The sequence below is a fragment of the Gopherus evgoodei genome, chromosome 2 (assembly GCF_007399415.2).
Source record: "Gopherus evgoodei ecotype Sinaloan lineage chromosome 2, rGopEvg1_v1.p, whole genome shotgun sequence".
In the NCBI taxonomy this organism is placed as follows: domain Eukaryota; kingdom Metazoa; phylum Chordata; order Testudines; family Testudinidae; genus Gopherus; species Gopherus evgoodei.
The window spans coordinates 47,632,564-47,658,658 of NC_044323.1; the positions used below are offsets into that span (position 1 = coordinate 47,632,564).

Below are 26,095 nucleotides of genomic sequence, written 5' to 3' on the forward strand. Positions count from 1 at the left end.
CAGGTTCAGGCTCCCATCCTATAGCTAAAATCTTTTTCCTAATTTAGTACTCTGGTCAATACATTAGTATATTTTGGGAAAGTTATCATTTTTCTCTTTAGCTATAATTGCTAATGTGAGAGACAGTCCTTCACTCTCCCTCTGTTTCCTTTAAGGGTGCTCGTGGTTTCCCTGGAACTCCTGGTCTGCCCGGCTTTAAGGGAATTAGGGTGAGCATGTTTCTTACCTATGTGGTCAAATCTGAAAATATCTCAGGATATTCAAGTCCCCATAAATCTTTCACAGATTAATCTATGTGAGAGACATTGTAAATATATGGACTAGCAAAATAAGTCTTATTAAACCCTTGAGTGTGTCCATGATATAACAAAATGGAAGAAAAAACAACCATATGATTAGCATTGAGGGACAGTGGAAAGATGGACCTTCCACATGTGAATGACAGTTTGTAGGCATGAATAAAGATTTGCGATAAGATACATTTTAACAATGATTTTTATCCAATATAGGGACACAACGGTCTGGATGGTCAAAGGGGACAAGCTGGTGCTCCAGGTGTCAAGGTAAAAACTAAATCAGAATAATGGCTTTTAAAACATAGGGCACTTACAACTTCTTCCAGCAAAATACACATGCTATTATCTCCAATTTCTCTCCTATATTGTCACCTAAACATTTTTCAGGGTGAAATAATTCCAACATCAGTTGACCCATGTAACAGAAACACATGCCATTTCTTAACAAGAGAGATCATGCCTGGGGCCTTGAGCTGTTACTCATGAGTGTAGTTCTACTCAGTAAGAGCTGCAGGACTGGACCCCTAATTATTAGCTTTCCAGCATGATTAAAAAAAATCATGATTCTCCTGCCCCTGCACCCTAAGTCCCACACAAGAACTTGGCAATTGGTTGCTGTAAGTCCATTACAATGAAAACCTCTCCCCTTCCTGAAAAACGTTGTTGCTTAGCCAGGTATTGTGGTGCTGCCCTCTGTTAAAACATTGACGGTTAGTGATGTTGCTTTAATTTAGATTGAGTTGGTCTTTCTGAGCTTTTTTCTTCACAGTGCCACACTTTAGCAACAGATTTGAAGAGCAGCCTTGCGAAACTGAATTTAAACATGGCAGAGAAATGCAGAATCACATAGACATTTTTAACAACTTATTAGGTTCCCCATCTAGTTATTCTTTTTTTCCTTCATACTTTTCCTTCCTTTTCATTTCAGTCCTTCATAGCAATGTTGATAGAAACAACCAATTGGGAGATAGGATGCTTCTGCTTATTTCACACTAGAGTTTGGATTTTGACAGTTATTAAATCAGCAACCCACAAATTTCACACAATTCCTTTTTGTCACTTTATTTCTGGGGGCTTGGTAATAAATGCTGTTGATTATAGTACAGAATTCTCATCTCTCTGTGCAGCATGCTATCTGATAGCCTAATAGCTTGCCATTAAAGAAGTCAGCAATCAAAATTTCTGTTAAATACTTGTAGGGGAAAATCAGACAAAGTGAAATGAATGAGAGAACAATTATTAACACATAATGTCTGGAAACAGATTAAGCCAAATTCACTAATGGTATATCTGTGCTGATTACAGGGAAGTTACACTAGGGTTAAATCTGGCTTTTTCACTTTGCAGGACCCATAATTCAGGGAGAACAGATATATTCTCAGGAACTAATTTACATGAATCCATGACATATAGAGTGCAAATTATACCACTGATTCATAAGGCTAAATGAGCCACTATTTAGGGAATTTTAGCTCTGCTACACATTATACCTATTTATACCTTTTTATTTTCACAAACCAAATACATCATATGGTAGCATTGCATACAAATATATGTTACACTGTCAACCAGCAAAATTTATTTGTTCTCAAATTACATTGCAACAGTTCTTGCAAAACTATATTGTAGCTTCATAATACTTCTACAGAACAAAATATTAGTGCTCTAGCACAGTGATTTATTCACCTATGGGACAGCATCCAGGGCAACATCTAGTGGTCAAAGGACAGAAAAAGGTGTGTTTAGTTGGATGACTCCCATACATATCTCTGATCACTTGCCTCAAGGTACAAGGCTGCAGGGGAATGGCTTACTTCTGTCCATTAGATGGAGTGGGCTGACTCAGCGTTTGTAATCTTGACCTAAGGCAAAAAAAGGGAGGAGGGGGGTGATTCCCACTGAGATCAGTACGAGTAAGATCAGGCCCTTACAGTCTCTTTAGGGCCATTGAACAGTCCATTAGAAATGTAATTTAGGCCTAACTGATGAACAATTTTTATTGTTAACAGGGTGAACCTGGTGCCCATGGTGAAAATGGTAGCCCAGGACAAGCTGTGAGTATTTGCTATTGTTCATAATGTAGAAAATTACTAAATCTGTAAGATATTTCTCAGCTAACTCTTCTAATGCTGGCCAATCACTGTGGTCAATTTTGTTAAAGTCAGTCATCCTAATATAACAGTGCATGTTTAACTGGAATAACATTCTTTGCCTGATCAGAATTAAAATCTGAAACCTATTCCTCTGAAGGATGTTAATACAGTGATGGAGGCAAAACTGAAGTCATATCTTGCTCAGTGAATGTTTTGCCACACATGTACAAAATAACTAATTAAATGTATTCTTCCAGGGTGCTCGTGGCCTCCCCGGTGAAAGAGGAAGAGTAGGTCCTCCTGGACCCACTGTAAGTGACTTCATATCTGTATATTTTACTTACCATAAGTCATATTTACTGTGCCTTTTCAGTAGGTATTCTTTAATCCTGTGTCAGAAGTTAATTCTCATATTTTTCTCCTGTAGGGTGCTCGTGGAAGTGATGGCAGCGCTGGCCCCACCGGTCCTGCTGTAAGTTACAACTTTGGTCATTTGGGGCAGAGGGTGGTGTTATTTTAGGTCTTGTAACCATCTGAATTATGCAGAATTTTCCGATGTCCAATGAGATTATCTGTGTGGCTTTTTCTGTTTATGATTGTCTGTTAACCAGCAGGGAGTCAGTAAAATATGAAGTATAATGTCATTTTCAGTCACCACTTGCTGAGATTCTCAGACATTAACATTGGCAGAACATACCTGACATCTGAAAGGATCAAATTGTACTCTCATTTACTCATTTATATACCAAATGGGCTAGGCAGCTGGGATTTTATTTTACTTTTCAAGGGCAAAATCAGACCATTTTAATTGTTTCCAAGGCAATTTTCTCACACTGAAACAAATTCAGATGAGTTACTACTGATGTAAAATCCTAAGTAGCGGCTGACTTAAGTGAAATCACTCTGGATTTTCACTGATGTGCAATCCAAATCAGATCTCTGTGTGTGCAGAATTACTAACTTTGGCATACCAAATTTAAATGTGTAGGTGATTTAATGTCTGATCCTCCTTGAGACTTACTTTAAAAAAAACTCAAGTGCTTTTCCACTTCCAGTCTCCATGCCACTCAGAATTAAAAACATTCCAAACGTCAAGATGATGGAAGTTCAGCAAATGGCTACTTTTCATGCATATTACTTCTGATATGGATTTTTAGCATACATTTGTTGCATATGTATCATACAGGGTTTTTTTTAATGTTAACAGATACAACCATTGTGGTTATTACCTCTGGGTTAAAAAATCATAGAAAAGCAGGATCACAGTGGTTCCTTCAGTTATATAGTACACTGGATAGAAATAATCTACCAAATTCTCCTCTCAGTTACACTGAGAAACCCCATTGACTTCATGTGGATCTATGGAGGTAGTTACTGTTGATGAATTACCCCAGTGTACTTTAGAGAAGGTCTTAGCCCTATAGAAACAGAATGAGATGATGACAGTACTAATAATCAGTGACTCATAGTTATGCTTTCCCTTAATAATTTAAGAAAAAATAACACTTTTTTGTGTCATTAAGAAGAGCAAAATAAAATGAAGGCTATAAATCCACCAAAACAAAGAGATTTAGTGCTATCCCTAACTCATCTTGTTGTGTCTAGGTTCTGTATGCCAGAATATTTGTCCCATAATAATTCCAAGCATCAAGTCTCACAGCAGCACCTAGATATGACAGGGCCAGTGGAACATCAGGTTAATGCTGAAATATTTGTGCTTTTTCCATTTTTAAAAACAGAGCCACTTGAGTTGAATAAAGATGTTTATGTTAATATCATTATGAGAGTCTATGTCACAAATATAATACAATTTGCCACCTGTAGGCCACACCCCAGTTCTGTATTGTACTTAGTGGAGTAATGATTGAAACTGTTGAATGGCTAAAGTGCTGCATAACTGTTTAAGTATGGCAACCCACAGTGACTAGTGCTTATCGAGACTGACACAGTTACAGAGCATAAGTTGTCTCCTAGGCTACGTCTAGACTACTCGCCGTATCGGCGGGTTAAAATCGATTGCTTGGGGATCGATATATTGCGTCTCATCTAGATGTGATATATCAATCCCCGAGCATGCTTATATCGATTCCGGAACTCCACCAACCCCAACGGAGTTGCGGAATCGACAGGGGGAGCCGCGGACATCGATCCCGCGCGGTGAGGACGGGTGAGTAATCCGATCTTAGATATTCGACTTCAGCTATGTTATTCACGTAGCTGAAGTTGCGTATCTAAGATCGATTTCCCCCCGTAGTGTAGACCAGCCCCTATTCATCACAATGGAAGTGAAGTTGCCCTTTCTCTCATCCACTCACAAATCCTGGTTTCCTTTTGGAGGTAATCATGGTAACTATTGTACACTGCATTCACATCTTAGGGTCAAATCCTGCCCTCTGCTTCCCTATGGCCAGATCCATCACCTATTGAAGTCAATGGAAGGACTCACATTGACTTCAGTGGGAGTTGCTTCAAGCACTAGAGTGCAAGGTAATGCAAGAGTTGAGGGAACCTTTCCCTCTCCCATGCAAGCAGCTGGCCAGTTGCCCTACACAACACACATGCCTAATGCAGTGGAGTGTACGGTTGATAAGCATCAGCTGCAAGGAGTAGCTGGTGCACTGCTTCTGGCCAGAATAACATGTTTTCTCTTTGTTTCTTGTGGTAGTTTGCTGTGAGGCATCTTGCCTGGCACTAGCAGATGGCTGCCTCTGCCCATCCTGTACTTGCCTGCCCTAGTCGTGTGTTTTGGTTCTAGGACAGGAGTCTTCCCTCATTTACAAAGTCTTAACCCACAATGCAAATATTACTCAGCATCAATCCTAGTTCTAATTGTTTATAGAAAGCTGAAATTGTCACTTCTGAGATTCAGAAGATGCATGGATAAGTAATTGATCAGATACATTTGTATTTTGCCATATATTTATTTCAGCAACTAAGGTGCCTGTGTTTTCAGTAATCTCTCTAAACACTTTGTCTCTTTCATTTTGTAGGGCCCCATTGGTGCTGCTGGTCCTCCAGGTTTTCCAGGTGCTCCTGGTGCCAAGGTATGAATATCATCTTTTAGAAGAAGGTGAAATGTGCCATCTAATTCTTATGCACAGCAAAATGTGCACTCACATCTGACACTGCAGTGCTTTCAAACCAAACATTATTGTTACAGATCAGAATGAGGAAAAACCCTTACAGTCTTTTGGAAATATTATCACATATACACATAAGTAACACTATTTTGAAATATGGCAGCTTTTCCACACAGCTAGACTATTTTAATTTATTTTTTCCTAAATAATCACAGGGAATGTTTGCCCCAAATGATCATAGGGAAGTGCCCAAAAAGATTACATAAAACATGTTGATTGCATACTGGGTTGTAAAGTCCAGCTGTGGGCTCTTTAGTACAAATCTGTTCCATATTCAGCACTCAAACTGATTGCTGCATTGGCATTGATGTAAACTGAACTTCTCGGAGCAGAATGAATGCAGAATAATCAATAGAAGAAATGCCAGTAAGAGACTCATACTCTGGACCTGAGAGCAGGATTTCCTCTATAGTTAATGATAGATTAGATGAAATTTGAATCTAAGAAATGAACAGATAAAGGCAGTTATGGAGATATAGAGCCTGGTTCATCACTACTTCACACCTTGTGCAGTTATGTATACCTGTGACAAGTGGAGGTGAAACATGCCAAATCAGCATGGTAGTATTTTACACTAACTAGTCACAGGTTTCAAAAACTACACAAGGTGCAGGCTGGTGGAGAATCAGGCTCCTTATTTCCTGAGTTCCAGAAATTACTATGAAGAATCTACAATTAAAAATAATTATAGCTTCACTTTAACCCTCAAGTAAATAACTTGTCCCCATTGCAGATTATAGATTAAATAATCCATTTGCTGTAGGTCAGATCTTGGAGTTCTTCTTGAGTTAAAACTCCCATTAAATAAAATGGAATTTTTTGATGGAGAAAGAATGGCAGGATTTAGGCCAGTGAGTCAAGTTATGTCCCATTTGGGAACTGTATTGACAATTTGCCAAGAGATCAAGGGCTACACTGATTTTGAATAAGCTAGAGTAGTTTGCTGGTGCTATCCTCCTCCTTAATACAGATATGCTTCCCACGAAGATTACATGTCTCAACAGACAAATCTATCTTGATTCATATTTAGATCAGAATGATGGAGAATTGTTTGCTGGGATCCTTAGTCTTTACAAACTGAAACTCTGTATTGAAGATGAGGACGCATGCATTCTTGATAGAAGGCAATAGCTTTAGAAACCAAATAAAACCTTACCCAGAGTGTATCCAGTAATAGCAGAGAGTCTGTGCAGTCAGTTTATGAATACATAAGTAATCAGAACAATTATGGGTCTGAGGGCTGAGTTAGCCTCTAATTCTGATGTACCATTGAAAAAAGAGAAAAAGGTAAGATCCCATAAAAAGGTGTAATTGATACCCTGCCAGTAGCTTATTATAAGTTCAGATGCAAAAAATTAAATTGGACATCCCTCGCCTGGAAGCACTTTGAGACCGATTCATGGTTGCCCCGCACCTTCTATCATTATTTGCAACAGTGCAGACCAGTTCCATAATTGACTTGCTGTGTGATCTTGGATAATAACGTATGGTCTGATTTTTCAGGGGTGCTGGGGACCCACAGCTCCCATGAAAGCCACTGATTTCCATGGGAACTACATAGGCTTCCAAGGCTCAGTGCCTCTGAAAACAGGTAAAAAGGCTATGTCTACACCGTGACCTAGGGGTGTGATTCCCTAGATCGTGTACGTATACTCACGTTAGTTCTTGTTGAGCCAGCACAAGTATAAATAGCAGTGCAGCTGCAGTAGCATGGGTAGAGGCAATGGAGGCACAACTGAGCAGTGCCGAGTGCACACCCACCCACCTAACACCAGTGTGTATGTATTTGGCACGGCTCAGCCATGCTTCTACTGCCACTACTCATGCTACCATGGCTACAGTGCTAGTTATACTCATGCTAGCTTTCATCGAGTACATGTACACGACTTAGGGAATCACACTGCGGCTCATAGTGTAGACATATGAAGAAACGGAGGCTATCTCACACAGCAATAACAAATGCTGACATTTATTATTAATCTCAGGTTGCAGTGGTATTACTAGTGTATGCTGAAAGACACCATGCTGTGGTATATCTGCTGCACTGTTCTTGTAAATGAAAGGTCTGATACCATTTTCTCAAATAGGGTGATATTGGAGCTGCTGGTGCTGTCGGTCCCAGTGGTCCTGCTGGTCCAAGAGGGGAGCCCGGACTTCCTGGTGCTTCTGGCCCCGTTGGCCCTGTAGTAAGTTAGCTTCAATCTTGCTATCCGCAAATGTGAATTCTTGGAGCTCGGGGGAGTAAGCAGAAGATTATATTAACCAATACCTTTTGTCTTTCTTATTAGGGCAACCCTGGTGCTAATGGCCTTGCTGGTGCTAAAGGTGCAGCTGTAAGTATCTCTAAATTCAAGCTGAGTTGCCTCAGAAAGCATGTTTCAATTAAAGTGACAAAGAAGATAATGAGATTATGTTCTTTCTTTTTTGCTTAACAGGGTCTTCCTGGTGTTGCTGGTGCTCCTGGTTTGCCTGGTCCTCGTGGTATTCCTGGACCTGCTGGCCCAGCTGGTGCAGCTGGCCCTAGAGGACTTGCTGTAAGTGGCATAGTCTATAGTATATCTCTATTTTACAATGGCCAAAGTCTCCACACTTGTAAAACCTGCTGGATATATTTTATCTTTAATGACAAACATTTTAGTTTTTCTTTCAGGTTACACATAGCAGCTCACTTCCATGTTTTGCCACCTCTTGGCTTGTTGTGACTTAAGAATTCATATGTTGCACATTCTTACAGTGTGCTGACCATGAAGCTCAGTAGTTCTTGCACACTAATGCTATCCAAAGTTGTGTAAGGCAGTAAGATGCAAAAAACAGTCTTAGTGCCAGGCCCTCGGCTGGTATAATGCCAACTGAGCAGCAGACCCTGAATGCCTTAGGTCAATTGATGTTATTTTAAATGATCTTTTAATATATTGTTTTCTATGAATTGTTCCATCTGTGTTAAACAAAAAAAATCCATCAGACACATACCAGGAATGGCCCCGATTGTCTATCAAAATAGAATGATGCAGGATACCCCCACTGGATTATTGAATAGTTCTTTGCTGCATAGAAAGCTTGCACAGGTGGAAGAAAGTATTTTTTTAGGGTGTTTAATTCTGTGATCTCTTTGCGTGACTCTAGGGTGAGCCTGGCCTTGCTGGATCCAAGGGAGAAACTGGTAACAAGGGTGAACCTGTGAGTATAGTAGCACTTGAAACATGTTTCAGTGAATGAATTTTACTGTAGCCTGTCGCATAAGATTCTGATCTTTTTCTTTGTTCACATTAAAACAGGGTGCTGCTGGTCCACCGGGTCCCGCTGGTCCAAATGGTGAGGAAGGCAAGAGAGGCTCTACTGGTGAAGCTGGTGCTACCGGCCCCCCTGGTCCAGCAGGTCTAAGAGTAGGTTCTCCTTGCACATTTCAGCCATAAGCAAAAAAGAAGGGAAATGACACAGCAAAGCTAGAATGACAAACACAAATAAAGAAATGAAGAGTCATTAATGCTGCTATCCATACTATTCTGGCTAAGTCTAGCCCCCTTGGAATGTGCTCATTGAACAGATATTGTATCCAGTGATCTGAGCCATTTTCGCATAGTACATATTAGATTAGAAGATCATGGCCAAAGTCTGGCCCCATATCCAGAGTTGAATTTTACCAAACACTGAGGGTGCTCACACCAAAAGTCCTGGTTCAACCCATTAGAGCTCTGGGAAAACACAAAGTTTGGATCTCTCTCGGGATCCAGATTTCCCCACAGTTGAGGGTGCTCAGATCCAGACTCATCTGAGATATCAGCAGTTTTGGTGTGTATTCTGAGCTTTAGCAAACTCTGCTTTAGCAAGTGACTCAATCTCTTTTCCTTTCTTAATCTGTTTTGTGTTTGTTATTCGTAGGGCGTTCCTGGGTCTCGTGGTCTCCCTGGGTCTGATGGCAGAGCTGGTGTTATGGTGAGTTTTTGTACAATTTACTTCTAGTCAAGTAGTGTAATGCAGGATTTCTTTAGTTATATATTTGGATGATACTTGTGGCTAATTATCTCTGCCTTTAACTTTTTTTTTAATTTTTCTTCTTTTTTTTTTTTGGTAGGGACCTGCTGGAAGCCGCGGTGCTCCTGGTCCTGCTGGTGCTAGGGGTCCTAGCGGTGATTCTGGTCGCCCTGGTGAGCCTGGCCTCCTCGGTCCAAGAGTAAGTCTGAACTCAGTAGCTTTGCTGGAGAATTGCAAAAAGGGAAATGACTTTCATTTTGTGGGATAAAACTATTCAAAAATTAGAGAAGATTTTTGTCCATTATCACAGAGGATAACTGGCAAATTTCCATCAGCCTGTCATTATACAGATCTCTTGGTATTATGAGTGCTTTCTTCAATAAAATGATTAAACGACGTCAAAACATTTAATGAAATTAATTAATTATTATATAATGCTATCTTGGTAGCAACTAAGGGCCCCAATCATGGACCAGGACCCCATTGTGCTAGGCACTGTACAAACACAGAACAAAGAGATGCTCCCTGTCCCAAAGGTGATTCCACTGACTATTACTAAGGCTACTTTTATGTCATGGAATCGAGAAACTGTGACTTCCAGAGATCTCAGTGACATTTTCTGCTTCAGCCCCTGGGGCCATGAGACTGGAGCTGGCAGCCAGCGTGGCCCCGGCAGGGTTCCAGCAATCGGTGACAGCCTCCTCAGAGTCCCCAACAACCTCCTCTGGGGGCCTTCCTCAGGGTTCCAGTGACAGACGACAGCCTCATACACGTGGGAGGGAGGGAAGAGAGGGAACCCTGCAGTTCTCAGCCACCATGGTGGCAGGAGACACTATGGAGCTGCAGCAGCAAAAGTCACAGACAGGTCACGGCTTCTGTGAATTTTTGTTTATTGCCAATGACTTGTACTATATGTGACTTATAGTAAAAATAACCATGATAAAATCTTAGCCTTAGTTATTACTTATACAATGTGGTAATTATGATCATAGTTCAAATGTGTGTGTCTGTTACAGTTTTCTCTAAGCCACATTGGCCCTTGTTGTTAGTCATGTTAACTGAAAGAACAATAAATCTTGTCCATAAATTCACATGAGTTGATAGATTATCTAGGTTATCTATACTGCTCCCATTTAAGTCAGTAGCAAAACTCCCATTGAGTTCAGTGGTGCAGGATCTGTCCCTAGTCTGTCACTGCCTTCATGGCATTGGTTTTATTCTCTCTAATTCACCCTCTGTAAAATTTGTTTCCATCAGATTTCTAATGAATGTATAAACCATTAGCCCCCAATTCTGCAAACACTTATGCACATACTTACCTTTAAATTTGTGAATGTTTGCAGGATTAGGGCCTAAATGAGTTTAACCAAGTGGCACACGTATTATAAAATATAGTATACGGAATTAAAATGACTGTTTTCAATCTGTGTGGGAATATATTACTGAGTTCTACTTTAATGTGTTTTTGGTGCAAACAGTAAAGACTTAGCGTATTTACTGCAATTTATTTAGATAGTATATAGAAAAAGCTGGGGGGGAGGAGTTATTTGTTTGTTTTTAATGATCTGAATGAATTTCATGACAATAAAACCTTTCTGTTTTAGGGTCTTCCAGGTCAACCTGGTAACCCAGGCCCTGCTGGCAAGGAAGGTCCCGTTGTAAGTATTCTTTTCTTTACATTACATTTTCCAAATATATATTAAAACTATTGTCACTGAAAGGAGAAAACGTGTACTGAGAGTGACTGTATATTCAGATATGCTCTCCAATTTTTAAAAGTAAACCATATACACTCGATGTTTGCTGTTTCCCCAAAAGGGTAACTCGTTTCCTTACATCAGTGAAAGAAACTGAACCATGGGCCCATGATTAAAAAATAGGTATTCAAAAGTATGATTGGTTTTTTAGGGTTTCCCTGGTGCTGATGGTAGAGTTGGCCCAACTGGTCCAGCTGGTGCAAGAGGCGAGCCTGGCAACATTGGATTCCCTGGACCAAAAGGTCCCAATGTAAGTACAATAGAACAGAGTAAGCCTACTTCTTGGTAGAGAGTTATCTTCATAATAATTATAGTTAAGCACTTGAATCTGCTTGCATGCCATTTGCATTGTTATTTATTGAGTATAGTGTACTTAATGCTATCAGGACAGTTTTGTGTCTCTAGTAATTTGTGCAGTAACCCAAAATAGAAACAATATTTTTTCAACAAACCAGTAGAAAATGTTTAAGGCTGTTATCAGAATAAGTGCATATTAAAATATATGTTCATTTTAGTGCTGCTTTCTATATTTAATTGTTCTACAAACGTTGGTCCCCTGCACGCATTTCAGCTATAGAGGAACTGCAGGTCTGGCTGTTCAAAAGCTTTCTGGATATGCCTGATCATATACAGTCTGATCTAAAGCCCATTGAAGCCAGTGGAAATACTCCCATTGACTTTAGTGAGGTTTTGGATCAGTCTTGTAGGTGTGATAGGTAATTTTTACACTCAAGTCCTTGGATTTATGGTGTTGCCTAGTGAAAGCCACCATGTACAGCATCTCAGAGAGCAGAACTGAGCCCTGCCAATATAGATGAATGGGGTTTTGAAAAAAAGGACAAGGTAATTATTTCTATTGTATAGATGTTTTCTCCTACCTCTTCAACTATCCAGTGAAAAGGTCTGAAAATATAAGGATAAAGGAGCATGATTATAATAGATATTGTGGCATGGAAAATAACAATCTTTGATTGGCACTTTAACTGTTTCCAAAATGATTACTTGTTTAATTTGTTTGTGTTTCTCCCTTCCTTGTCCCCCCCACCCTTCATTTACTGTAGGGTGAACCTGGCAAACCTGGTGACAGAGGCAATGTTGGTGTTGCTGGCCCACGGGTATGTGTATATTTTATCTAGTAATATATAGATAGGAGGTAGGAGAGCAATAACATATATTCATGGCCCCCACAAAGAGAAGATAGCATTAGTTTGTGCAAGTGAACCAAAGAATAACTGATGAAATAGGAGAACATTCTGTAAACATGTGTCTAACCATCTATCAGTACACTGGACTAATGTTAAACGTGAATTACTCTGCTTGGTTCACCCCATACATTAGATCCCTTCCTCTGTAAATCAATTCTGAAAAGGAAAGCTTATTCATTTCCAATTTATCCCTCAAATTCTGTTTTCTTCATATTATTTATGAGATTTACTAAATCTCCAGGGGAAGGGATTGCTTATCATCCACATCCTGCCATCAAGAACTCTTCTTTTTCTATGGCTGATGGATCAAATTCATTCATATAACTTCACTGAAGGAAGTTTCAACCAGGGATGAATTTGACCCCATGACTTCTAGTTAATTCTAGAACCATAGCCATCCCACAATACAATTGTGAGCACTTCTGTTATCTTCTTACAATGCAGCTATTAAACACAAATAGATAGAAATCTGAGCAGGATAAAGACTCTTATTAACTAGACCAGTTGCAGGTACAAAATAAGCTGTTGTGGCCCTATACTTTCAGAACAAGTAATTCAGAAAGACAGGAAAGCTTGGATATATAAATGAGTCATCAAATCTTTCTCCAATACTGTGTTTAGGGTGCTCCTGGTCCTGATGGCAACAATGGTGCTCAAGGTCCCCCTGGCATTGCTGTAAGTAACAGCTTCTACATCATAAACCTAGTTGCATAATGTTCTTGGTTTAATGTTAAACTACAGGACTTCCAATATGAAAAACCTTCTCTTGTTTTTCCAGGTCCTAGTTAAGCATTTTTCTTTTTAATTCCCTCTAGGGCAATCCTGGTGCAAAAGGTGAACAAGGTCCAGCTGGCCCCCCTGGCTTCCAAGTAAGTAAATATTCACTTGCCAGATATTATCCCATAAATTTTATCATTCATAGTAGCAAACACTATAGTTGATATTTAACTCTCCTGTTTTCTGTAAGCTCACCTTTGCCCATTCAGAACTTCCTGGGTAGATCTCTCTGGCCAGCTGAAATCTCAGATGTTTAGACTTCTTCAGTGTAATTGTGTCAAAGCACTCAATGTATGAATGAGTGTCAAAAATATTTGGGCCTAGATGTCCTTTTTTACTGCCATGCAGTGGGACTACACAATTATTCTTATAACTTAGGACCAGATCAAAGGCCTATTGAAATATCTGGAGTTTTTCAGTCACGCCCTGAAAGCAAAACATGTCCCTTGTTCTTTCATGTTCTAAACTTGGCCTCTTACTGCTGCTTTGCTGTAATATGTGTCGGCTCTTCTGTAACAGTCTGAAATGCATTCAGTATGTCAGGTAATAACTTTATTCATATGTGTATTTCTTTTAGGGTCTCCCAGGCCCCTCAGGTCCTGCTGGTGAAGCTGGTAAACCAGGTGACAGAGTGAGTAATGCAAGCAGTGGTTTGTAAGTAGTGACAGTTAGAATATCAGATTGGAAAGGACCTCAGAAGGTCATCTAGTCCAACCCCCTGCTCAAAGCGGGACCAATCCCCAGACAGATTTTTGACCCAAATCCTTAAATGGCCCCCTCAAGGATTGAACTCACAATCCTGGATTTAGCAGGCCAATGCTCAAACCACTGAGCTCTCCCTCCCCCAGTTGATGTGCTGTGAGTAAACTCATACATAAGGTGAAGAAAAACTAAGTCTAGTTTAGATCTTCCATTTACCAAAATGAAAAGTGTTCCATATTGTATGCAAAGTTTCTATCTAATTCATTATTAAAGGCAGCAAAAAATCAAGATGTTCACTTAGCAATTGAGAGTATTTCTTATTTCAGAGTTCTAGTATGAACAAAGACAAACCCTGATATGACTTTTCAAGCCTGATCTGACTTACACTAGTATTCCAGGTTGAATCTTTAAAAATAGACTGACAATAAATGGAAATTATTTGACATAAAACTTCCATTCAAAAACTTGAGTGTCTGCTTTTCCTGCAGCATTATTTTAGTTTATGCCAGTGTAATTCCATTAAAATCTACTGAATTACATGGGCATAAAATTGGGGTAACTCAGTGGTGAAGCAGGCCTCCAGAGTGTGCATAAGATTGAAAGCTAGACCTGCCAGTGTGATGGGATACTGTCTGGCTGCATGTTTGGGGCAGAAAGGGTCTCTGTGCCCTTTTATCCTCCCCCACCTTTGTGCACCGAAGACCAGGTTGTGATGTGCCATATTTGTCATACGTTATTGCACTCAAAAGTATTTCTAACTAGTATTTAAAAAACAAATGTAAAACCACAACAATCATGACAAGCTTGCTTTAGAAATTAACTTAGCCATGTTTCTCTTTTGTCTAGGGTATTCCAGGTGAATTTGGCCTCCCTGGTCCTGCTGGCCCAAGAGTAAGTTACTCTTCATAGTACATTTTCAAACTGCCTTGAAAAAGCTGTATTTATGTACATTTCTAATAAGACTTGATTAAACTCAGGAGGAATGAGAATTCTCAGCCCCAGTGCATGTGCCGGGCCTCCTAATCCTCCCATGTAGTAGGAAAATAATGGGAATGGCCTGCTGCTCCCTCCCATGTCATGTTTGACCTCTGCATATGCATAGAAGGCCTGGCCCAAAGCACAGTGAAAACAATCAGTTTCTTTGTGCTATGGATCAGGTATGTTGTGCACTAAACTACTAGCCATGACCCCAACACACCTAGTCACTTCCAAACCTATCTTACCTCCAGCCCTAGCATGATAGTGTAAAGAGATGCTGCAGAAGCTTCTCTGCATTGCACAAAGTAATGTAGAATCCCCCTGCTTGTGCTCAGAAGTAGACAAAACGCTATACTTCTGCTGTGGTGGGCATAGAAGGCTGGACGTTGTTTCTTTAAAACCCATGTTTAACTAGTTGCTTTTCAAAATATGACCATATGGCTACTAGCTGAAGCAGAGAATTCATGGCAGTATTGTTCTCCTGCAGGAAACGCTCTGATTAGGAGACATAATTTACATTTTATTTATGTTGTCCCTAAACTGCTTATCAGAAAACTATCCGGTTGGCTTCAAAACATTTAGAAGCTGGGAGATGCCTTTTTTCCTTTAAAAAACTGTATACATAAACACTTAATGTTCTTAGGGGTGATAATGAGCATTACTGAGTTAAAACAGACAATAAAGATGCTTGTTTGATAGTTACGATGGCCCTAATCCTGTGAGCTGCTCCATTTGGGTGGATCCACATTAGAATCCTAATCCTAATCCTGCCCCCAAATTGGCCTGTGGGGCATCAGTTCACAATTGTGCACATGGATATTGTTAAGAGAAGTTGTGTGCACCCTGTCCAGAGGCAGAATTTGGTGCTTAGAAAATATTTGTATTTTAACTGGCAATCTCTCTCAATTTAAAAGCTTTGGGGGTTTTATATTGATAGGTATGTGTCAAAAACTATGGACCAGATCCTCTAATGCCTAGTGAAGTGGGTATAAAACTGCCATTCTGATTTGTTTGCATTTTGCACCCAGTTTGCACAGGTATAAGTGACTGCACAAGGTGCAAGGTCTTGGCAAACCAGGCCCTTCAAAAGGGTACATGGAATATATTTTACACAATATGAATGCCAATGTAATTTTTTAGTTTGCACAACTCACATCAAATAAACAATCACTTAATGGCTCTGGTTTATAAAGGACAACTGAAACCAACTTGTCTCTTTCAGGGTGAACGTGGTGCTCCAGGTGAAAGCGGTGCTGCTGGTCCTGTAGGTTCCATAGGAAGCCGTGGTGCAACTGGCCCACCAGGCCCTGATGGTAACAAGGTATGACTTTGCAAACTGCTACTGCTATGACCGAGTGCATAACTCCACTTGATGCTGATGACAATTACCTACATATATCCTTGAGACAGTGGGCCAGATCCTCAGGTGGTGTCAAATGGCAAAGCTTTATTGAGACCTACTGTGTACTAGTTTGTTAGGCGCTGAACATTTTCCCTTCACAAAGGATGGGAATGGGATTCCAGCTAAGAATCACTGATACAATTTATGTTAGCTAAGTGTTCCATTTGCCTCTTTTGAACTGGATTTATAATGTGCCTGACTCTTTGTGCCAAACTTTCATCAATGCAAACATTAGCACTTACATTTCTATATCTTAATTACTGATATCTGTGGAAACGTGTGAGCCCAATGATTTGCTGACACAAACTGCCCCACAAAAACAAAGCCTGGTTGAAGCCCGAGTGAATCTAATGCTTAAGTTTCACTTGACCCACAGATCAAATTGCAAAAGCTGGAAGCAAGAGCATCATTTAGTGACTGAGGATCACAGCTAAAGTCACAGAGAAACAAGGAAAGCCAGGCATTGTCTTATCTTTGCAAAATCTCATCAGTAAAGTTGAGTTTGGAATCCAGGCTCCATTCTGTCAAGACTTCCAGATTCTAAAGAGTCAGGGAAATGGTTTTGATTTGGGCCTTTTCTCTAGTAGAAAACTGGGGTGACATGGGAGAGGGGGCAGGTTCCTCGGCAAAATGGAAGATTACTGTTGTTCTGGAAGATCAGGCTGTTCACCTGAAGCAAAATTCAGCCATGGAGCGAACAAGCGCTACTCCACTGCCTTCAGGGAACTCTGTTGAAAGCAATGAAGTTGCACCCATCTACCACAGGGATAAGTTTTAAAAAATCTTCTAAAATTTGAGGTGAACTATTTGAAGATAAGAATGATTTCTTGAGTCAGTCCTTTCAAAAATTAGAAGAAAGATGAGGAATTCAATGCTAAGATAATTTTGCTGAGACCCTTACAGAACAAAGCATTCCTTTCTTACATGTTCCCTTGTTACTGCTAGGGTGAACCTGGCAATGCTGGTGCCGCTGGTGGTCCAGGCCCAGCTGGCCCTGGTGGAATCCCAGGCGAGAGAGGTATTGCTGGTGTCCCAGGAGGCAAAGGTGAAAAGGTAAGTCACCAGTTTCAACCAATTTCATTGCAACTGAAACACATGTGCACAGTTTGCGGGAGAGAGGGGGGGACTGTTTGTGTTTATATATAAACAATTGAACATAGAGGTCACCTGAATATAACTTTCACCAAAGCTGAAAAGTTATGTGAAACGTATTTCACAGAAACCCATCACTAGCACAGGAGTAAATGGGCTATTTTCTCAACAGTCATGATCTTGTGAGGTGCTGAAAGCCTCCTCTCTGAGGCCGGCACCCTTGATCTACCCTTGGGACTCAGTAGGAGTAGTGGTCACTTATCACTTTTCAGGACAGGGCCCCATGAGTTTACTGAGAAATATATTAAACTTGTCTTCAGTGAGTACTGATTACAGTCAGAATGAAGCAATGTAAAAAGGGCTCCGCCTACTTTGTTACAACTCATTGAGGACTGAGCACTAGTTACAGGATCTGTAATATTTATGATATGCAGTTTAGCAAATGTAGAATGAATACACGTAAGCAGTTTCATACTTACTGCACGGTATTTTCTTTCATCTGGCTGATTTATTCACAATTTTATTCTTGGGAAATGAATTAAGAAACTCTTATTTTAATTTTGGAATTAGGAATTCCCTTCAGTTTGCCTAAGCAACTCATCCCAGTCATATTACTACTGTGTATAAAACTCAATGATGAACTGCAAAATCTAGTATCATTTTGTCAGATACTCCAAATGTGAAGTGCCTAAGTGTATGAGTAATCTAGGTATCCAAGGGGAATCAGAGAAATATCTCAGCAATCAAAGCCTTTCTCGGGCTGTGAGAGTATGAAATCTAGTGGATGACCTCTAAGCCTGACGTTGGCAATATTGCTTCATTGGTTTTGACTAAAGGAATCAAACGGCATTCAGCTAAAGATGCAGTCAAAAAGGGATGAGGCCTGGAATTGCCTGACACTCTTTATAAGATACAGTATCCAGGTAGCTGCCATGTCGATCAATGCAAAGCATAGTACATATTTGAGAAGAACAATTAGGGCTGAATCATATTCTGATTCCTTGAGGCTACAGTGATGGCCAATGACTATCCTTCTTGTGACCCTCGTTCACTATGTAACCATTTATATGCTCCCATTGTGTTCAACAATTATTTTTCCTGCTCTAAGCATAAAGTATAATGCGGATTCCCAGAAGAATTTGTACATACAGCTTTTATGGGCCAAAGGAAAAGGGGGAGGGAGCAGCCTGATTCATATCTCACATTGGTGCAAGCCAGATTGAGATCAGTAGCAAGTCCCTCAACTTTTTCACAGCTGTAATTTGTAATTGAATCTTTAATCTCATTCAAACACGCTGTCACCTGGGAGGAAGGTTTATGGCTATGGAGCAGGATTTCCATGCTGGGAGAAGGAGAGCTGAGCTTGCAACTCTTTTAACCTTTCTTTTGTGCTTTGTCATTCCTCTTCCTCTGCAACTTCACTCCACAACTCACTGCTTAGCACAAGCAATGGCGCACTCAGCAATGCATTTGCTATTAAACTCTCATTCAGGAGAGTCAGATTTCAGTCTGCATGTTAAAAAGAGAATGTGCCCCAAAATGAAGATTTCCTTCTGCACTTAAGATACACATACAATAACTGCACATGAAGGAAGGAAGGAATTATGTCTCCATGTATGAATAAGAATTGAGTGGGCACCAAGATGATGCACTTAGAATAGAGAGTTTAGATCTCTTTTTGTCTCTGGCCTTCATTAACAATATAACATGATGGGTTTGTTTGTTTTTTCCTGTTTCCAGGGTTTACCAGGCCTCAGAGGCGAAACTGGGGCAACAGGAAGAGATGGCTCTCGGGTAAGTATATCAAGTCATTCTATTATCACTGAATTTAGCTCCGGACACTTCAGAAATGCTTCTGTTGAAGGGGAATGAACAAGATTTACAGGAGCATGTTCAAGCCTTTCCCAGAGTCTAAGATCTGTTCAGGTCTTTTAAAAAGTCAACAACAGGGCTGGCTCCAGGCACCAACTAAGGAAACAGGTGCTTGGGGCGGCCAATACAAAGGGGCAGTATTCTGTCGGCTGTTGGGGCGGCCCATCCGGGTCTTCGGCGGGAATTCGGCGGCGGGTGCCTCAGTCCCTCTCTTTCTCTTTGAGCTGCTGCCGAAGAGGAAGAAAGGGAGTGAAGGACCTGCCACCAAACTGCCACTGAAGAATGGAACAGCACGATCGAGCTGCCGCCAAAGTGCCGCCAATTGGGTTTTTTTTTTTTTCATGACGCTTTGGGTGGCAGAAAACCTGCAGCCAGTCCTGGTCAGCAACAAAATGGTGTTTAGACTTCAGCTCTCCATATTTTAAAGAAAAGCTTTGAAATACACCAGCAAAGTAAAATAATAACTTTATTGAGTAATACTGAGAAGGATTAATCCGAAGTCCCAGTTTTCTCTAGTGGAAGGGAACCAAAGATGTCTCAAGACACTAAATGTTTTGCATTAATGAACTTAAGGATCTCACACTTCGTTGCTTCCATTAGCTGAGCTCCTTGAACAACCCAGGGACCCCTTGCATCCCTCCATTCCAACCTCTCACAAGCTCCCTGTATGCCACCCTCCCATCCCCCTCTATTTCAAGACTCCCTGCAATTCTACCACACCTTTCCCCCCATGCCTGGGCTCTGTGCGCCCTCCCATTCTTCTCTCCCCCCCCATACCAGGGTTCCCCATTCTCCCCCCATGCCTGGGCTCTGTATGCCCCCCATTCCTCCCTTCCCCCATTACCAGCACCATTAGTATTTCTTTTCTTTCTGCCTGGTGATAAGTCATTCAGGGTGTTTAACCTGTATTGGAAGATGGACAGGGCTGAGACAGTGTGGGAAGGTGTTGATGGCTGCCATCAACTGGTTTTTTGTTGTTGTTTTTTTTGATCTATAGACAATTACAGACATGACTGAAGCGAATGGTTCTGTTAACCAAATACCAGGGCCTTTGTGTGCCCCCCATCCGCTTTTCTGATTTTCACAAAAATCAATAGCGTTCTGCCCACTGATGGCTAGAACACTCCTTGATTGGATGCTGCATTTTTGAGTTATCTTGTTGCATACAGACAAATGCCATTAAGCTGAGTATAGGGCCTTGCTTTACTCAGACAGTTATGCAATGTCACATTACCCTTTAGTTACAAATATTCACACTATATGGGCCCGAAACTGCAAACCCATGAATCACAGGAGTAAAACTCATATGAGCCAAGTAAGTCATTCATTGAAGTTAATGGGTCTACTCAAGTAAGGTTCCAGGATCAGACCCTATATATCCTTTATACATTAGATTAAGTGGAAAAGGGGTAAACAATAGACACATACAAATTAAGGGCCCAACCCTGCAATTGTTCAGTGTGTGGACTCCAACAAAAGTCAATGAGAGTTATGAGTGTAGATCAATGGCAGAAACAGTGAAGTAACAATAAGCTCATTTTTAATTTGTTCTAACTGAAGACCTCTTGTACCGCAAAGGCACATTAGTTTTTTCAAGGAGGCGCTCATTTTAATGCGAAGGCTCACAGAGGCCTTGGGATACTCACAGTCCACCTGGGAACTTGTACTCTGGGAGGAAGAGAGTAGTGAAACATTTTTTCCTCCCAAGTTTTGCATCATATAAGTTCATAGCTAATAAAACAATTGTCACACTGCTGTCTCCAGAAGGAAGAACAGAAAGAAAAGGCAGTGGAGCAGAAAGAATGGCCACTCTTGCTTGTGGGAATGTATGTAACCAGAAATCATGCCATGTTTCTGTTCTTCCTCTTTAGGGTATTCCTGGTGCCATTGGATCCCCTGGCCCTGCTGGTGGCCCTGGTGATCGGGTATGTCTCCGTTTGCTTTTTTGTTACCAATGTAACTTTTGCATGAACATTTAAAGGCTGCAGGGGAAAATATAACCAGTCTCTGTTTAGAATAAAAAGAAATTCCATTCTAGCTAGCATTGTAAATAGACGTTCTAAATCTTTCATATACTGCCCATATTGGGAGGGCTACCAGAGGCTATAAAACCTCCTTGGCAAGTGAAGAAGGATTGCCACAGCACTGCTCTGTCCTAGGCAAACGGGTCAGGGTGGGAAGAATTGTAGGCGTATAGTGGGCCCAAACATAGAGAAGGTTCTGGATTGGGCTCTGCCTTTCTGATTGCACACTTTAGCATTCTGGTGGGGAGGGGAGCAGGCAGGGGTGAGGGAGGAACACATATCAGCTCATCATTGTTTTGAAATACACCAGCATTTAATTCTTGGTGACAATTTCAGGAAATGTCCAAAAACCATGTGAAAAATGCAACTCAGTAGCATTAAATAGGTGAAAACTGGCGTATTTCTGATGAAGAGTAATATGTAGTGGTGATCTCTTCTCACTTGCAGGCATAGGGGAAATGAGTACATAATTCCCTCATTAATCAAAGATAAGGCCATATTATCTAGAGTACATCCCCATTCTGCTTACAGTCAATGTGATTGCCAATGGCACATCATAGTGAAAATGTTCTTTGGTATATTTTAGGGTGAATCTGGTCCTGCTGGCCCTGCTGGCCCTGCTGGTGCTCGTGGTGCTCCCGTAAGTAGCAACTTAGAGAACATTTCCAGATGCAAAAATGCTACATTCAGAAAACAACTACTCTTGAGTGCTGACAGCTTTATTCCTGGGTATTTCTTATCTCACTCTAGGGTGAACGTGGTGAGGGTGGTCCTGCTGGCCCTAACGGATTTGCTGGACCTCCTGTAAGTACCAAGTGTACGATTCACTGTCAAACGCTGCAACATTCTGTTGTTGTGTTCCTTCAAAATATATTTTGAACATTTTTTTTTATTCCTCTCTTTGTTTTTAGGGTGCCGCTGGCCAAACTGGTGCTAAAGGCGAGCGGGGTCAGAAAGGACCTAAGGGTGAACTTGGTCCACAGGGTGCTATTGGACCCGCTGGCAATAGTGGACCAGCAGTAAGTAAACTGAAGTTACTATTAAAATACACTGACCCTTGATGAAACTATGCAACCAGGACAGCTGGCAAGTGGGCTTTGAACTTTCAACAGTTTTGTTTTGTTTGTTTCTCTCCAAGTTTCACACTTTCAAAACTAAAGTTTTAAGCTGCAAGAAAGGTGGTGATTCTGGTTTGTGAGAACTTTATCTTCAGTTTATTTGGGAAACTCAAATGAATGCCCTTGCCTCCAATGACTCTGATCTTGATTCAAAACACTGAAACTTTGAGTTAAAAGCAAAACCATAAATGTGTCCAGGTTACTAAGAAGACCTGAGATCATCAATACACCTGCAGTCAAGTTTCTTGTTAACAAATTTTAATAGTTGTGATAAAGATTTTTATTCATTTCTCTTAACAAAAGCTGTTATAATTTACACAGTCTGTTTATTTCCTGTTTATAAAAATGCACCTAGCCAAGACTCTGGGCTCAAGTGTACAATTTAATTTTTTAGAAGTACATAGAACAAAATTCAGGTTCAGCCAGGCTCAATATTAAATTCCTCCTAACACAAAACCTCCTTCACTTTGTTCATGTCCACTCAACTGACTCCTTCAGACAGAGGTTAGGAAAATAAATAAGTTTTGCAACATGCTATGAAGGTCAATACATTGAGGCTGTGTTGGGCCAAACAAAGAGATGTCTGTAGGTAAATTCCAAAGTTGAGGATCCCTCACTAATGGCATCCTATCAAAGATAAATATGTTCCTTAGGGGCTGGACTTTCAGACCCATACTCCTCTTGTACATGTGCACCTGCACATGTGGTTTTGATGGAACCGTTGTCACATCCAAATGATGTAATGTAAGACATGGGAACTATGTTGAAAAGATGCTGAAAGTCAGGACCTAGATCTTTAATTATTCCCATTTTGAGACTTTACAAGAGTAAATTTCTTTACGGGATTGTTTAGGGCTTTACCCTTCTCCATATGCTTCCAGCTAGAGCAGTATCCTGCCTTGGCCTTATTCAACCTATATAGAGTTGTTGTAATATCCATACAACACATATGTAAGTGATTTCTTCATGCCCTTTGCCAACTAAGCCATCGCTATTTTGTTTTGTTTCGGAGTTTGTGGGTGTGCATGTACTATTTGGAAGCCAGTTTAAATTGAAAAAATTTTCACTTAAAGCCTGAAGCCCTTGTTCAGTTTGTACCAAGTCCTTGGTATGCTGACTTCCATGAGTTCACCTGCATAAGGTTTGAGTGAAAGCTAAGCAAAGGAACTCAGATTTGTTCCCAGTATTCAAATATGTACTCTGATATTGGAAGGGGTAGAGCAATCCTGCTTCCATTAAAGTTGATGGCAAAACTCCCATTAACTTTAGTCAAGAGTAGGATTGGGACCTTTTTCTATATCTGGAACTTTGGAGGTTTTTTGTTTGGTTCATCGTTTTCCCTTTCTCCTCCGCGCATGTAGGGTCCCGTTGGTGCTGCAGGTCCCGCTGGTGGTCGCGGTGATGCTGGTCCTCCTGTAAGTCTTTAAGCTTCTTACACCTCCATTTTCTCTTGACTTTGAATCATCGTTCAACGATTCACCTTCCAATGATTCAGCCCTCACCTTCCCCTTGATTTTTATTTGTAGGGTATCACTGGTTTCCCTGGAGCAGCTGGCAGAACTGGTCCTCCCGGCCCTGCTGTAAGTAATTGGTGAAAGTAGTTTATCAGACGACAGACAGGCTGAACCCCATTATGGACAAATCCCAATCTCAGTTCCATCTATATAAATCATTGATGTGAGAGGAGTTAATCCTGAATTACACAGGTGTAACTGAGATCAGAAACAGGCCCTTAATTACTTAGCACCAGGTGTTTAAACGTACTTAGGTTCACAGAGTTGCAGATGGGTACTTAGAGGGAATTTCAAACCTCCCTTCCCCCCCCCCAGTTGTGAGTAGGTGCCTAGGCACTTTTGAAAATCCCATTAGGCATGTGTCTGCATTTCTAGGTGCCTAAATACCTTTGTAAATTGTGTCTTTTCTGCTAGTTTCTGCCACCTGTATTCACACTGAGTAGCAACTTACTCTGGGAGCAGTTCCATTAACTTCAATGGGAGTGTTCCTAGGGTAAGGCAGTGCTCAGCTTGGGAAAGAGTGGCAGAAAATCACTTTTTGCCTACATTTTCAAAACTGAAATTCTGCCCTCATTAAATTGCCCTAAGTTGAGCACCCAAAAATGAAGGGACCCAAAATCACTAGTTCCTTTTGAAAATTTGGACCCTTAAGCTTTGGGTGGGAAAAATTTTTCTTTAAGATCCAGTATGTAATCTAATAACACATGCAAAGGCTGGCACATGCATCATGAAGGTGCATCCATTCATTTGAAAAAGACCTCTTTTTTTCCCTTGTCTGACATTCCGGTATTTAATTATGTTGGATATCACCACATGTCTGACAGAGCTAAAAGCTGCTATAAAGGGTCCAGCCAGACCGGAAGAAGAAAATACCGTTATAAAATTGATTACAATAATGTGAACAATCACAGCCAGTAGGCACTGAACCAAGACTATAGTTTATTCTGAGGCAAATTGTACCACTCTTATTCATACTGGGTACTTCCATTGATTTCAGACATACATGGTGAGTAAAGGAGGGAGAGGTTGGAACTTCTAACTTTCTAATGAAAGTTAGACCCCCCTAAATACCTTTGAGGATCTGGGCCTAAATCCCTAATAAACTATTGCTGAGTGCCTTTTTTGTTTCATTGAGAGATGATGAATAATCTCTGTCTCTTCAGGATAGTGAACTAATGCTTATATTTAATCTTAGGGTATCACTGGTCCTCCTGGTCCTCCTGGCCAATCTGGCAAAGACGGTCCTAGAGGCCCACGTGGTGATACTGGTCCAGTTGGTCGTCCTGGTGAACAAGGTGTCGTTGGTCCAGCTGGTTTCGCTGGTGAGAAAGGTCCATCTGGAGAGCCTGGTGCAGTTGTAAGTCACACAACATCTCTTCTCATTCCTAAATGTTGCTTTTAATGTAAATATTACAAATCCCAGTACAGGTCTTGTGCTTTGGCAGTTTTCTCTTTTAGCCCCTATCTGGCAAAGTGTGTAAACTCATGCTTCCCTCTGAGTATGTCCCTAAATCCCGCTGAAGTCAATGAGACTTAAGCACATGCTTGAAGTGAAGTACATGCTTAAGTACTCAGTTGAATCGGGGCTGTGAAAGGCAAAGTGTGTTGTAAGTTCTCTGAGTCAGCTTCTGCTGCCTTTACTCCTGCTAAGGAGTATATTAGTCTGAGAACACCTTTCTGAGACCAGGGGGGCTATTTGCAGAGGAACATACTATTCGGTCTGAGTAAGGGTGACAGAATTTGGCTTCTGCCATTAAACTATGAGGCAAGCATGCTGCTTTTCCACACAATAAAAGACCAAATATGATGCTAAGGAAGGCATTTGTAATTGTATGTTTTAGACAACTTCAGGTCACTTATGCATCAGAATCCCTAATAAGTGGATGGAGGTCTAAGTGATCTAAACTGTAGGTTTAAAATTGTACAACAACAACAAAATTGATCAGCGCTCTTCAACTTGCACTCACAGAATTACTAGCCCTGCTAAGGTCAAAATGATATTTTGAGGTCCTAGAGTATAGGCTACCTTGGATTATCACTGTCTACTTCTCTATCAGTTATTCTTTCCATGATCTATTTTATTTACAGCAAACAGTTGTGCCACACATATGATTTGTGCATGCAACTGATAATAATGCTAATGAAAGCTGTGT

The 26,095-nt window shown here is 40.7% G+C and overlaps 1 protein-coding gene across 1 annotated transcript in view; it reads left to right on the forward strand.

Moving 5' to 3' along the window:
* Window positions 1-26,095, forward strand: part of COL1A2 (collagen type I alpha 2 chain) — a 50,117-nt gene that overhangs the window by 12,983 nt on the left and 11,039 nt on the right. The window contains exons 11-40 of the mRNA XM_030550582.1: window positions 156-209; window positions 510-563; window positions 2,306-2,350; window positions 2,647-2,700; window positions 2,817-2,861; window positions 5,380-5,433; window positions 7,617-7,715; window positions 7,818-7,862; window positions 7,965-8,063; window positions 8,653-8,706; window positions 8,805-8,912; window positions 9,409-9,462; window positions 9,602-9,700; window positions 11,106-11,159; window positions 11,410-11,508; window positions 12,320-12,373; window positions 13,085-13,138; window positions 13,279-13,332; window positions 13,818-13,871; window positions 14,789-14,833; window positions 16,143-16,241; window positions 17,268-17,375; window positions 19,155-19,208; window positions 21,158-21,211; window positions 21,897-21,950; window positions 22,061-22,114; window positions 22,222-22,329; window positions 23,790-23,843; window positions 23,955-24,008; window positions 25,138-25,299. Of these exons, the coding sequence (XP_030406442.1) occupies window positions 156-209; window positions 510-563; window positions 2,306-2,350; window positions 2,647-2,700; window positions 2,817-2,861; window positions 5,380-5,433; window positions 7,617-7,715; window positions 7,818-7,862; window positions 7,965-8,063; window positions 8,653-8,706; window positions 8,805-8,912; window positions 9,409-9,462; window positions 9,602-9,700; window positions 11,106-11,159; window positions 11,410-11,508; window positions 12,320-12,373; window positions 13,085-13,138; window positions 13,279-13,332; window positions 13,818-13,871; window positions 14,789-14,833; window positions 16,143-16,241; window positions 17,268-17,375; window positions 19,155-19,208; window positions 21,158-21,211; window positions 21,897-21,950; window positions 22,061-22,114; window positions 22,222-22,329; window positions 23,790-23,843; window positions 23,955-24,008; window positions 25,138-25,299 (2,079 nt within the window). The remainder of the gene's footprint in view (window positions 1-155; window positions 210-509; window positions 564-2,305; window positions 2,351-2,646; window positions 2,701-2,816; window positions 2,862-5,379; window positions 5,434-7,616; window positions 7,716-7,817; window positions 7,863-7,964; window positions 8,064-8,652; window positions 8,707-8,804; window positions 8,913-9,408; window positions 9,463-9,601; window positions 9,701-11,105; window positions 11,160-11,409; window positions 11,509-12,319; window positions 12,374-13,084; window positions 13,139-13,278; window positions 13,333-13,817; window positions 13,872-14,788; window positions 14,834-16,142; window positions 16,242-17,267; window positions 17,376-19,154; window positions 19,209-21,157; window positions 21,212-21,896; window positions 21,951-22,060; window positions 22,115-22,221; window positions 22,330-23,789; window positions 23,844-23,954; window positions 24,009-25,137; window positions 25,300-26,095) is intronic.